Source organism: Thermobia domestica, chromosome 1, assembly GCF_964235325.1.
Source record: "Thermobia domestica chromosome 1, izTheDome1.hap1.1, whole genome shotgun sequence".
NCBI lineage: Eukaryota > Metazoa > Arthropoda > Insecta > Zygentoma > Lepismatidae > Thermobia > Thermobia domestica.
Genome location: NC_137454.1, coordinates 290843604 through 290858049, shown reverse-complemented (window position 1 = coordinate 290858049; position 14446 = coordinate 290843604). Strand labels below are relative to the sequence as shown.

Genomic DNA, 14446 nt, shown 5'->3' with positions numbered 1-14446 from the left:
TTAATAGTAAATTCGATTAACACCAACCTCGGATTCGGAATTAGATACCCTAAGATCCTATCTATGAATTTTTGAGATTTCTCTGATAGTTTTTCAAGTTTGACCATGAAATGACTCTGCAATGAACTTGAAATTACTTTGTTGGGTCAAGAAAATGACATAATCGGATCTGGCTAGTCAAGAAAAAACATTTATATACTTTTTATTCAGTTTTGCAACGTTCCCTCTCGATTTGACCACCAAATGACCTGAACCTAACATGATGGAGATTAACCGACCTCGGATTCGGAATCAGTCATCTCAAAAACCCCAGTATACCCTAGTGAGACTCGTTCATATATCATAGATAAAATGCTGTCCTAATCATTATTTTCAGTTTACGAGGGAGCGCATGCCTTTAAGTGACGATAATTATCATCGGATATCTCAAAAACATGTGGTTTTCGGGTTTCGTGTCCATTGAGACTTTTCATCAGGGAACCAAAATACACAACTTACTGCAATACCAGCAAATTTAACGGAAACCAGATTTCCATAAGCTCTGAGCGGGGTCCTTTTCTGTTCAATAAAAACGTTTAATAGTGTTACCAATTACTTTTATGAAAATGTAGTATATTTCATGGAACAAAATTATCATACAAAATTTATGAACAAACTGAAACGCCATTATATATATCATCATCATCATAGGTTTTCTGCCATTATTGGCTGGTCACTTGCTGCAACTGAGAAGCTTCCATGCCCCACGGTCCTCCACTAACCTCTTTGTCTTCATGTACGATCTCTCTGTTTTGATACCGTCCATTAATTGTAGTTTCTTTCGCCCCTCCCTCTCTTTTCTGTTACCATACCCTCTAGTAGGTCCCTCATGATACAGTTCCTTCTTAGCCAATGTCCCAACCATTTTGTCTTCCTCTGTTTAATAATATCTAAAATTGTTCTTTTCTCCCCCACCATTTCCACACCCTATCATTCGTCTTCCTCTCGACTAAGCTAATTCTATCCATTCTTCTCCACATCCACATTTCGAAAGCTTCCAGTTGATTTTCATCACTTTTGCATAATGTCTATATTTCTGATCCATATAGAACAATACTCCACACGAAGCATTTTATGAATCTTTTTTTCAATATGACACATTTTAGCAAGGTCATAATTAGCAACGCAGAATGGGAATTTGCTTGAAATACTTGCAGTGGGTAAAGAAATCAAAAGTACGACATACATGTTTTCTTTTACATCAGCCAACGTGGGGGATGAAGGGGATAAACATCTCCCTATAAGCTGCGAACATTGGGCAATATGACACCATGTAGGAAGGCCATAACGAGCAAGGCATTCTGTCGAGTCGCTAGACGCTTTTAAAATTCATAGAGGATAAAACAACCAGGGGAAAACATTGTAATAGTAGTTAATACGTCTGTCATAGAACCAAATGCCATCACCGACTCTGGAGAACTAGATGAAACTTACGAGGAATATGTGCGAAGGAGAACATCGGAGACCTGCGCACATATGAATGGCGAGTCTGTGGACTTTGAATGCGCGAAGAAAGCAGTTGAATTATGGACGAGTGGGAAACGAAAGAGATTGTCGTTACAATTCGTTATGCGACACTACAGGAGAGTAACTTCCTGAAAGTCGCACTGTTGGAAAAAGCAAGTCTCTTCAGGTAGAACACGCAATTCAATTCAATTCAATTCTGTATCAAAACAATATGTGTTAAAAGCATACTTTAATTGTTTCATTATTCTCGAAGCTGAATTTTGTTGGTTTTTGTAAGGATTCCCACCCCACACTTTTATTTACGGTCTAGAGTAAATAAGATTTTTTAATGCATAAGTTTCTCATACTAGCTTGATTATATCTCCATCCCAACCGCATTTTTGCCGATCCCAAACGTTTCAGCATTCTTGCCAATTTGATGTCGAGAACATAATCCAAACAACCCCTGCGGGGCTTCTAACCCGTTCCTACTACTACTACTACTACTACTACTACTACTACTACTACATTAGCTGTGGATCTATATAGTACAAGGGCAACCGTACTACTACTACTGCTACATTTGCTGTGGATCTATATAGTACAAGGGCAAACTTATTTTAATGAAAGAAGTTTAATGAAAATTTTAAAACAATGATCGTTAAATCACTTTTTGAATATTATTTTTAATCTTATTTTAACGAAAGAAGTGTTATAAACATTTTTAAAAGTAGTAAAAAAAATTGTCCGTAGGCAGGATTCGAACCCTCTCCAAAAGCATTTTCGTTACTAGCATGTCACGCTAGACCACTCTGCTACCAGAGCAGACAACAATTCTCGTTTACTTTGTGCTATGTAGGTCATGTCTTGTGATATCGCATCTGTATCGACCAATCAGATCAGAGGATATGCTGAAACGTTTGGGATCCGCAAATATGCATCCCAACCCCTGATTGGCTAAACTCAGTCCCCATAAGAAAAGTCTAATGTGTTTTCAAAACTCGCCTCCGGGAATTGCCCCGACATCTTGAGCCTCGTTCCGTAGCGGTTTGTGTCAAGGTAATGCAAGTTTTGTGTTTTACCAAGGCCTAAGTCTAGGTTTTACACTTATTTTACGATAGTCGGCATAACTGTTATATATACTTGTTTCATTATTTGCGTTACCTTGCGAAGGCTCTTACAGACTAAGGCACCTTCATTGGCTAATCATTTATTTCAATGTTCTTTATTACTAACACAACTTCCACTTACTCTAGTGAGTAGGGTTACAACCTATCAAAAGTTAAATATAGGGACACTTCATGCAGCAAATGAAGATAGAAATGTACGATCGTTTTTCCGTAATTAGCTAATAAGATAATAAAAGTCTTTCTAGTGAAGAGCAAATCATGTTTATTTACTTGATACAGGAAAATGTGTTGTAAGGTTACTCTTGTTTGGAAGATTGTATAATTACTTGAAAACTAAACCCCAATAATAATAATAATAATAATAATAATAATAATAATAATAATAATAATAATAATAATAATAATAATAATAATAATAATAATAATAATAATGTACAGGTGTTATAAAGGATAGCGGTAGCCCAAGCCATCAAACCAGTATACGCTACTGCCCTATCCACAGCTCAAGATACGACAAAAAAGGAAAAATAACACAAAACAACCTCTAGTCCCATCCTTCAGAAATAGTCTGATCCTTGTTAGTTAGTATGCTCTTCTGTTGTAAATTGAAATGATGATCCTCGAGGACTAGCTCAGGAGAGTAATGCTCCCGGAAGTAGGAACGAAAAACACAGTTCTGATTGGTTGGCGTTAACTATGTCTTGCCACATTGCATTCAAATAGCAGAATTCAGACGATTGTTGTTGTCGGTTCTCGTAGCCGTATGCGCTAGCGCTATATGCTAGTAACGAAAATTTCTTTTGGCGTGAGTTCAAACCCGGCCCGAGGAAAGTTTTTTAAACATTTTTTTTTTACATTTTTATAACACTTTTTAAATTAAAATAATATGAAAATAATACTCAAAAATGTGATTAACTTACTTTATTGCAGATAAGTAGTAGTAGTAGTAGGAACGGGTTAGGAGCCCCGCAAGGCTCGTTTTGTTGCCCTTGTACTCCATGATATAAGGCTCGTTTTGTTTCCCTTGTACTAAATGATATAGATATTGTGACCAACTTAAAACAACTGACTAGGATAGCGCGTAAAAAAGCTGGCTAGAATAGCGCGCGAAAAAACGTACTTCCGGGAGTATTACTCTCCCGAGTGGGTCGTGATCCTCGCAGCTTCCACCCACTTTTTTTTTTTTTTTTTTTTGAAAGTTTATTTTGTCGTTTAGTTTTTATCTTGTTAAAATTCACTTTAATATTTATTTATCTAAAGATTGGGTGTTAGCATGCGGGGTCAGGTTTAGTTCAGTTCAAATCTGGTTTTTGTATATTGCTATTTAATGTTTCTTTAGTCTTTTACATGTTTCTTTAGTGGGCTACATGACCTGCCCACCTGAGCCTCTTAGATTTGATGACCCTAACAATGTTTTTTAAACCATATAAATTATGTAGTTCCTAGTTATGAAGTTTCCGCCATTTCCCATTCCCGTTCCTCTTCAGTCCGAATATTCGTTTCAGGACCTTGTTCGCAAATACTTTCAGTCTACATTCTTCCCTCAGAGAAGCGACCATGTTTCACAACCATACAGAACAACAGACATGATTATCGTTTTATGTATTTTAAGCTTCAAACTGAGGGAGTGAGCCCAACGGTGGTCTAACTCACATTTTTAAAAATGGAGAAAAATCAAGTTAAACAAACACATGTGTTTTTTGTACAATATATATGTACAATGTATGACACATTCAACTACTTGTGTTTGCTTTTGATATGTTGTGTTTAACTTTAACTTGATTTTTCTCACTTCATTCTGAATTTTATTCTTCCGTGTCACTCCACTGCTCGTATCCACCACAGCATCTTCATTTCTGCAACATGCAACTTCTGTTCCTCTCTCTTCTTCGTCGTCCAATATTCCGTTCCGTATAATAAGGTTAGGTCTGACTACTGTTTTGCAAACTTTTCCTTTAAGGTGTATTAGTACTTTATGGTCATACTATACTCCTGCCACTTTTCTCTATTTTTCAAGCGCTGCTAATTCTGCTGTTTACATTTTCTTCTACTCCTGCATTTTCCTGCAGTAGTGACTAGCAATGCGCTCGAGTCGAGTCGAGACAGAATTTTCCTGACAAAATTCGAGTCGAGACACAGCTCTTCCAATAGAAAAATATATATTTTTCGAATCGAGACATCAGTTTTACAGCTCATTTTCGAGACGAGACAGTCTCAAATCTTGTCTCGTGCGCATCCCTAGTAGTGACCCAAGTACAGTACTTGAATTTCCTCGTCATTACCACCTCTTCTTCGTCTGGTCGTATTCTTGGATTCTCAATTACATTTTTCCTGAAAGGATAATGCAAATATTTTGTCTTGGTTTTACTAATTCTAAGCTTTTTGCTCTTCAATGCTCCTCTTCAGGCATCTAATTTCTCTCGCAGTGCTGTCTTGGTTTCATGGCCTCTCTAGCACGATGTCATCCGCACGGAACGATTGAAATGATTTTTTTTATATAATTATCGCCTACCTCGAACTAGGTTTTTATCATGTTACTTTGATTAAAATTCGTAAGGGTAAAAAGGGAGTCACAACATATGTGAAAATTGAGTATCTCACAAATCTCTCAAGCTAGGAAAATGAAACTCATTTTTTAAAAAATGGACAGTCTCAGCATTTTTGAAAATGTTTGCTTTAAATGGGAGGACTATATATATAGTAGGGGAGGGGCTCCAGCATAACTCTGGAATGCCTGGGATAATTTCCTAAACTTGGTACATACATGGCTTACAATCTGGAAAAACATGCTGTGCGGGTATGACACCTCTAGTAGCCTACCGTTAGGAGGTGGGAAGGGGTGACATGTAAAAATAATCAAAAACTACTGTTATCAGTGTCGAATCCATAGTTTTTTCCGGGATCGCTGAGATGAATAATGACACTCTCAATACCGTAATGTAAGATAAGACACTTCTAGCATCCCTATTACCACTAAGTAGGTGGGAAGGGGGTGCGTAAAAGTAGTCGAAAACGACCAATATTAGTGTCGAATTCGTAGTTTCTGGAGTCGCTAAAATAAATAGTGCCACTTCCGATGCCGTTTAAGTGCCAATTGAGCTCCCGTTGGGATAAGTTACTCCTAGGAGGAGGGAAGGAGTGACATATAACGATAATCGTTAACTGCTGACATTGTCAAATCTATAATTTTCGGGATCACACAGATGAATATTGATACTCCAGATGCCATACTGTGGAGCAAGACAGATTTGGTACCCCTAAGGGTTGGCAGGAAGTGACATGTAAAAATAGCAAAAAACGACCGATATTAGGATCAAATATATAGTTACCAGTGTCGCTGAAATGAACAGTGACATTCTCGATGTCGTTTAAGTTCAAGTTCAACCCTCATCAACATGAGGATGAAAAGATATGTAAAATAGAATGTCCAAAATGATCCAATTAGTGTCGAATTCATACTTTTCGGCCCCACTAAGCTTATTGGTGGGAGTTCCGATTATTCTTAAGCCCAAGTTTAGGCAAGAATGGGCATATCAGCTAGCCGGGGAATGGACAAGAGCAACGAGGAAGGTGTTTGCTCGTCGTTATTTATTCTAGTCAGTTCTTGATTTTTTTCACATCTCCATACATCTAGATATACAGGATGACCCAAAAGTAGGTGTACACCAATGCATTGATCAAGTATAACATTCTAGCTTATACGTTTATCTACTTCGGCTGTTCTGAGCTTAATATATAAGTAAAAAGATATTAAGAACAAATAATAAAGAAACTATAACAATAAGAAATGATGTAAAATGCAAGGAGCTGATCAGTATGGTACTGTATACCTATTTTTGGGCCACCCTATATAAGAATGTATGTATGTGTGCCTATGTGCGAATTTTGTAGCATATATCTGCAACGCCTAGAGCAATTTCAATCAAACTTGGAATATGAATTGTAATCTGAAAAAAAAAATACTGTAGAGCTAAGAGACCTCTATCCTTTCTAAGGCTGGAGGGGGAGAGGGGTGATGTAAAATAATCGAAAACTACCGATATTAGTGTCAAATTCATAGTTTTCGGAGTTGCTGAGATGAATATGACTCCAGATGTCGTTTAGAGCAAGTTAAGACCTCATTGGCATAGAGGCGAGATTTGATGCAGAAAGGGGGAAACGTTACACTTTCATTGAAGTGCGTACCCTAAGAAGGGGGAAGATTCAAATGCTTTCCATAAATCTATGCGAAGAAAAAGCATTTCAGGTAGTATATACAGATAATCAATTTGTCATTTCAGAGTACTAAATCTGCGATGAAGTAAGAAACGTTACTTCTGAGAAATGATGTTTTCAGTTTTTAAAACGCAAAAGGTTAATAAACGAAATGATTCCTGGTTCAAGATATTTAGTAATTGAGTTCTAGTAGCATTGTTCTTTGAAAACTGAATAAAATATATTTAAAAAAAAAAAAAGAAGTTTTCATTGCTGTTTTGAAGACCAATTCTGCAGTATAATAGTGAACCAAGAACCATTCTTACAACATAACGCTTGTATGATTTCGTTCATAACACACGAATTGAAGTATAAACTAAAGCTATCGATTGCTAAAACTTGCTCTTGTCACGTTAAGTTTTGGCGAGATATTATATGGTCGTTTCACACAATATTTGAGTGGAAAAATGTAACGTACCAAAAAAAAAAAAAAAAAAAGTAATATATTAAATATCAACATTCACCCATGAAAAGTTGACATTTCGAATTACGAGATGGTATACCAAACACATGAGAACATTAAGAGTGAACAATAGGTTTTAAAAAAGAAAAATAACAGATTTTTTTAAATAGTTAAGAAATACATGATTACATTTTTAAAAAAACACTATTGCTTATGTAATCTATATTAGAAAATTGAAAGTGACTATCTTTGTCACTTAATCTGTTGAACTATCCGATCGATCTCGATCAAATTTTCAACATAGATGAACTCCGGGCCTGGAAATGTTTTTATCTATTCAATGTGACGGTAGAACTTAGGGGAGGTGAGATATATAAAAATTAATAAAAACTTAACTCTTGAACCACTTGACCGATCTCGATCAAATTTTCAACATAAATGAGGTTCGGACCTGGGATGGTTTCTATCATATCACTTTGATGGTGTATCTATAGTTTTCGGGGTCACAGAAAAGAACAGTGACACTTTTGATACTCTTCAAATTCAAATCCACAAAACAACACCGACAACGTTTGGGAGGTGATTCCTGACATTAAGATAAGACAAAAAGTATAGACCAACCTGGGTGCACAAATGCCTGCTTTCGGACTTACAGGCTGGCGAAATCATGAAAAATTGAACTTTAAAGGTCCATAGCTCCAAAACTATGAAACCTACTGTAATCGGGTCAAGATCTCACTTAGGAACCAGTATGTGCACTATCCAAATATCCATGTCTCAGAATTCTTCGGTACTTCCGTAACAATTTTTATAGAGGTAGTTGGTGAGTACTTCAAATTTTATGCCCGTAGCCAAACTCCCTCTAAGAAAACTGTTGCATCAGTACTTTACGATTCTTAAACATGGATTTTTGGATAGAGCACATACTAGTTCCGAAGTGAAGTCTTGATCGGACTACGATAGATCTCATAGTTTTGGAGCTATGAACCTTTAAAGTTCAATTTTTTATTATTTCGGCAGCCTATAACTCCGAAAGGAAACATTTGTGCACCCAAGTTGGCCTATACTTTTTGTCTTATCTTGGTGTCAGGAATCACCTCCCAAACGTTGTCAGTGTTGTTTTGAAACACCCTCTCTCTTTCTCTCTCTCTCTCTCTCTCTCTATATATATATCTATATATCTATCTATCTATCTATCTATATAATATATATATATATATATATATATATATATATATATATATATATATATATATAATCGAAAGTGACCAATATTAATGTCTAATCTATAGTTTTCGGGGTCACTGAGATGAACAGTGACACTTCCGATACCGTTTAAATCCAAATTCAGCCACGCAGCATGGGAAGGAGGAGGGAGAAGAGATTTTAAAATGATTGGAAATGACCGATATTAGAGCATTTTACTAATAGTAAGAAGTAAAACATATTACTATTTTTTTCTTCTTAATTTAACCTAATGAAGTGGGTAATTTATATTAGTTTTAGGATAAAATGAGATCGAAATACAAGCACATTTTTAAGATTGATAATTTTAAAATAAATGTTTTAAAATACTTACACAATTGATGGTGTCCAGGTGTTGTAGAAAATTCGATCACATAAAGTGGAATTCCTCTCACCGACGTCTCTGAAAGTGTGTAAATTCTGGTAATATTTGGACATCTAGCATGAATATTTTCCAGGATATCAACCAACTCCTTGTTGTCGTGATGTTTGAATTCGAAACTAAACACGGTGCCAAATATTGCTATTAAACAAACGATCTTGCAGCTGATTTGACATAATTGATTCAACGCCATTTTTTAATTACAGTAGTTATTGATAAATTATTTTTTCACTGTCCCCGACAACTGATATTAAAGCAAGAATGTACTAGTTCACTTTATGGTCCTTAGCAGCCAATACTACTATACCAGCTGGTTTCTTCTAGGAGACAAAAAAAGAATGTCTCTACTGGTGATGGATATGAGTGTCGGGTAATCGGAAGTAGGGAGAAGAGGGGGAAATACTAGGCTTGCGTCATGCGTAGCGATCGAGCTGCCATCTTCCGTGGGAGGTTTCTTCAATGATCGATCAGAAGAGTGAGTATGCAACCACGAATGGAAAGAAGTGTGTTCAACAGAGTATCTCCGAGAATTTACTCTTTAGTGCATTTCAGCGCACGCATGTTTCGTTCAAATATTCTATCATCCTACGTCGATAACCACACTTAAGTAAAATCCTTTCAAACATATGGCACAAGTGTTGTCACTAATGTCACACAGAACACCTGTTAGATTATTTTATATGTAAATACAGCCTGTCAATACGGTATTGCTTTCTGTTTCCATTTATTCACGTAAATCCGTTGTAGGACTGACGTAACTTCAAATATGTTTAAATAATAGATAATTTATCAATTAGATCATAATATAAATACACATTTAACGGAATGGTTCCCTCAAAATACGTTGTAATTGCGGATTTGAACTAATGAAATCTGACGAAATTTATGGACGATAGACGATAAAAGTATACTAAATAATATAAAACAATGTTTTCATTATTTCTGTGTTGCTTAGAAAAACAAAACAATGTTTATGAAAAACATTCCCTTCCTAAGTATGGGTGTCTCAGGCATACTAAAACTGAAAGGAACAATAAGACCATATAATGCTTTTAGGGCTACCAAATGTATATCAAAATTATGAGGGAGTGGGAAATAGCGGGCTTTAATTTTTACTTCTACAAACACAATTCATCATTATAGTTATCTGTCATCACTGGAAAGTCAGTTGCTTTGAATTTAGATGAATCCATCACCTATGGACTTCTTCATTTTGATTTAGTAATTCTCCACTGACAATTCCATTCTTTTGTTGTAGTATTTCTTCTCATCCTTATTTACTTTCACTATACCTTCTACAATTCAGTCAGAATAAAATTACTTCTCAATGTTATCCTTACTCTTTTAATTATGTTCAAGTATGCTCTTTTCTACCTATTATTTCCAATCCCCATTCTTTCCCTTCATTCTCTCCCTTCATGCCCTTCCCATTCTTTCCGCTTCATCTTACCCATTTAGAATTCTTTTGTTCTCAATATTCAAATTTCGGAGAACTTTAATCGTCTTTCGTTACTTTCTCATAATGTTCATGCTTCTGCTCAGCATAATTCATTACTCAACATTTGATGAATCCTTTTCTTCGAAAAACTTCATTGAGCAATTCATACTTTTTTTAACTTTCTTATTTTCAGCCCTTGCCTTCTATTTATCCCTTCACATGTTACGTTTGCCATTCAGATCTTCATCAATAATAAATACTGCTCACATACTAAAAAGCAGTTCTTCTATCTTTTTTCTTTTGACATCTATAGTTGTCATAATTCCCCTTACTCTGATCACCATTGATTTAGACCTGTTTCTACTAATCTTCATCTCACATCCTTTTCACAACTTTAGCAGTTTATTAATGGAAAAATCAGTCATAAGTCTTGCAATATTTGCACAACCCGAACAGCAGGCGCGTGTGTATGCCGTGATCGACAGTAAGTATAAGGTCAAATTTGCCCAAGACCTAGAATGGTAAGCGGACTGTTTAATATGGAGGTAACCACCGTCAATATCTTTAACGAATTTTTAGTAGCAGTAACGATGAGTATTCAACAATGTCTGATACTTGAGCTGTTCCTGTATGAGTTCGAATTCGGGCATAACACTACAGCAGCTACACAAAATATTTGTCATGCGAAAGGCGAACCACAGCACAGCAACTCTTTGGCACAATAATTTTTTGTGCAGGTTGTAAAAATGTCGAAAAATCAGTCAAGGTGTGGCTGCCCCGCGATAACAGACTCTGACGTCATATGACACACCATTGAGGAAAATCTATTCAACCGGAACACGACAGTTGTCAAAGTCGGCATTCCTAGTCCACTGTCCTCACGAATTCAGGAAAACCATCTGGAGCTGCCGCATTGTATCTATCATATGAGTTGACGCAACTCAATCATATAGGGGAATGTATGTGCGCTTACAACTGTTATAAAATCCGCGTGATGTACATTTTCTGAAACGGAGTATTACGTGCGAAGAAAATTGAGTGTTTTTTTTTTCTTTTCTGAAATCCAAATGTGTAGAAACAATGGTTGAGCAAAGATCAACTTCCAGAACCGGTCGACACATAGGTCAGGCTCAAGCATAATCCATGCTGTGTGTGGTGGAACTACGACGGGATTAATTCAGTTCTAGTTCGTTCCTAACGGTCGTACCATCTATGCTGACTTCTATTCTGAACAGTTGGAGCGGCTGTGTGCTGCATTGAGACGAAAAATTCCTGCATTTGTTAACGAAAGAACGTCCTGCTGGAACAGGATAATGCAAAACCACATTCGGCTCGAAAAACGAAAACCCGGCGGGAGCTCATGTGGTTCGGATTGCACGTTAATCAGTAGGTCCACTTCTCATATAACCTCGTTTCTGAACGGGACGTTAAACTCAAAACCAACTCAACTCGAAAAACGAAAACAAATCAGGAACTTGATAACATCGAATTGATGCCATACTTGGGATACAGTCTTGACCTTGTCCCTTCGGACTACTACTTGTTTCGCCCATGACTAACTTCCTGAAATCAAGATCCTTCACCAAACAACAAGAGGTGGAAACAGCAGTGACTGAATTTTTTGCCTGTAAGAACAATACGTGATATAGAGTAACTGCCAGGAAGGTTGCTGCAGACAGTCTAACACGATGGAGTATACTTTGAATGTTCACTTGATTTCATTGTACTGTAATAAATACAAGTATTTTGTGTACCAGAATACTGCAAGACTTATGGGTCATACTTGTTTTATTATTTTAATTCTCCGTTGAGATTCCGCAACAGCAGCCATGTCGTTTACAAAGCAAATACATCCTTCTGCCTCTTAGCAAGATAATATCTTTGCTTTATTAATCTACTAAACATATATTGAGTAATACCGATAAAAATTAATATTCTTGCTGAACACTTCTGCCATTTGCACTATCCTCTGCCACTTTTTCTTATAACTCTTAATCACTGTTTCGTACAAGTTCTTTTTTTTTTTTAATTGTTTTCGGTCTTTCCATTTGTTCCGAATTTTTAGATCTCCTCAAAATTACCTAGTTGAATTAATTTCTAATGAATGTCTGCCTAAATATCTACCCACTACCAGATAGAAGATAATTGCATCCCTAATGCCCTTTCCATTTCTAAATCAAAACTGTTCTTCAACTTCCACTTGCGGGCACAGTGGCTGAGTCATAAAGTCTGATTCAAAAAATAAATAAATAAATAAAAATAAAAAAATAAAATAAAATGAAGCACTCATATTTGGTGCAACAAGTTCTTGCTTGGATCCCAGATCATGCAAGTTTATAGCGGACAACATCGTGTTTATGAGCTTCTTTAGGGATAGTCCGCCAGTTCCTCTATAATCATTCACTTCCAATAATCCATCCGTCTCATTTGGCTTAAGGGGCAAGATCATGAAACGTTAATACAGTATAAAGACCTCGTATGGGAATCTTAAATATAGGAATCTAGTTCCTAGGCGATAGTCTACTTGGCCATCGAAAAAAATCAAGAGGATATTCATGAACACTTATCTCTTTATGAACAGTTTATACAGGACATTATATTCAGAGATGTGAGAGAACTTAGCTGATTCTTTGCAATGTAAGTTTCAAACCTGTTTGCTTTATTGATTTGTCTCTTTGAGAAATATATCTTAATTGGTGGTCTCCTCAAGGTTTACCTTTAATGAGCTCACACACGCGAGTTATATTTTGATTTAATGTTTTATTTAATATTTGATATTTGATTTAATCATGCAGATAACTAAAATGCACTTTACTTTAATTTTCTTTATTCTACTTTGCTTTTCTTTGTTCATGTAAGTCAACAGTTGTCATAAAATCAGAGTTGTAATAAATCATGTTTATTGAATCTTTATTCTTTGATAAATTTGCTTAGAATATATGTCCTTTCAGGGCTTACTTTAATGATAGAACATACGCCTACGTCCTTCCGGAAGACTCTTTTGTACAGATCCGCCGTCCTGCCAGTCGTACCAACATGATTTTTTTTTTCTGCGCTAACACTAGAGTTCATGCTCTTTCCACCTGGAAAACTTTCTGTCCTGCTGAAGTACACAAAGTACTCTAATTTATAGGTAACATGGTAGGACTTTTAGGACGTTACGTTCTGCCGGAATTACGTTGTACGTTCTATCATTAAGGCAATGGACACTACTACTATTACTACTGGAAGATATATTTTACAAACAATGTCAATTTATTACTGCCGTCAAGAACTTTAAAAAACATATCATACTAATGATGAAAAGTAGATAACCTACGACAACGGTGTGGGAAATAGATCGTGGTCGAAGCAAGAATAATCTATACAGGCTGTAGGAAAGCACATATTGACGTTCAGGTATATTATATATTTGGTGGGATTGGAAGGACATCGTGAACCATGAGCTGCTGCCGCCGTGAAGAATGCTAAACTCGGATTTGTACTGTAGACAATTACGACGAGTGCATCCAGCAATTCAGAAGGAACTGCCGGATATGATGAACAGAAAAGGTGTCTTATACCACACTGACAACGCCAGACCGCAAATATCTTGAACGATCTGTCAGAAATTAAGAGAACTTGGCTGGGAGGCTTGAATGCATCTAGCTTATATTCCGAACCTGGCACCGCCAGACTATCATTTGTTTCGGTCTCTGCAGCACTTCCTGAATAATATTAAGTTAATTCAAATAAGACAAACGAAATTCAAGTGTCACATTTTTCTTTTTTCTTTCTCTCTTTCTTTCTTTTTCTTTTTTTCCCCTAGAAATCATAGAATTTCTATACGAGTAGCAACGAGATTATTATGTTGCCGAACAAATGCCAGCTCATCGAGTAGAATGGTACATATGCTTTATAATGTTATTTTCAAATTACAATAAATGTCTTCTGAATTTCCACCTCCGAAGACTCAATACTTTTTAAACAACTTGATAATATTTTACTAATATGTTTATTAATACTTTGAATTTTGAAAGGAAATTGGGGAATATAAAATAGTTACTATTTGTACTCAAGTTCAAGTTCCCATTTTGTCGAAAATGAGACAGAAGATTTTGGTTTTATTT

At 36.1% G+C, this 14446-nt stretch overlaps 1 protein-coding gene across 2 annotated transcripts in view; it reads right to left on the bottom strand.

Annotated features, from left to right (window-relative positions):
• The window catches only part of LOC145661357 (carboxypeptidase E-like), a 262276-nt gene extending 252545 nt beyond the window's left edge, over window positions 1–9731 (bottom strand). Inside the window, exon 1 of one of the 2 annotated variants that reach the window (XM_081726702.1) lies at window positions 8852–9731. In XM_081726702.1, coding sequence (XP_081582828.1) covers window positions 8852–9092 — 241 coding nt within the window. In that variant the 5' untranslated portion in view covers window positions 9093–9731. The remainder of the gene's footprint in view (window positions 1–8851) is intronic. The other variant, XM_081726703.1, reaches the window with a different exon arrangement.
• Window positions 9732–14446: the final 4715 nt, after the last annotated feature.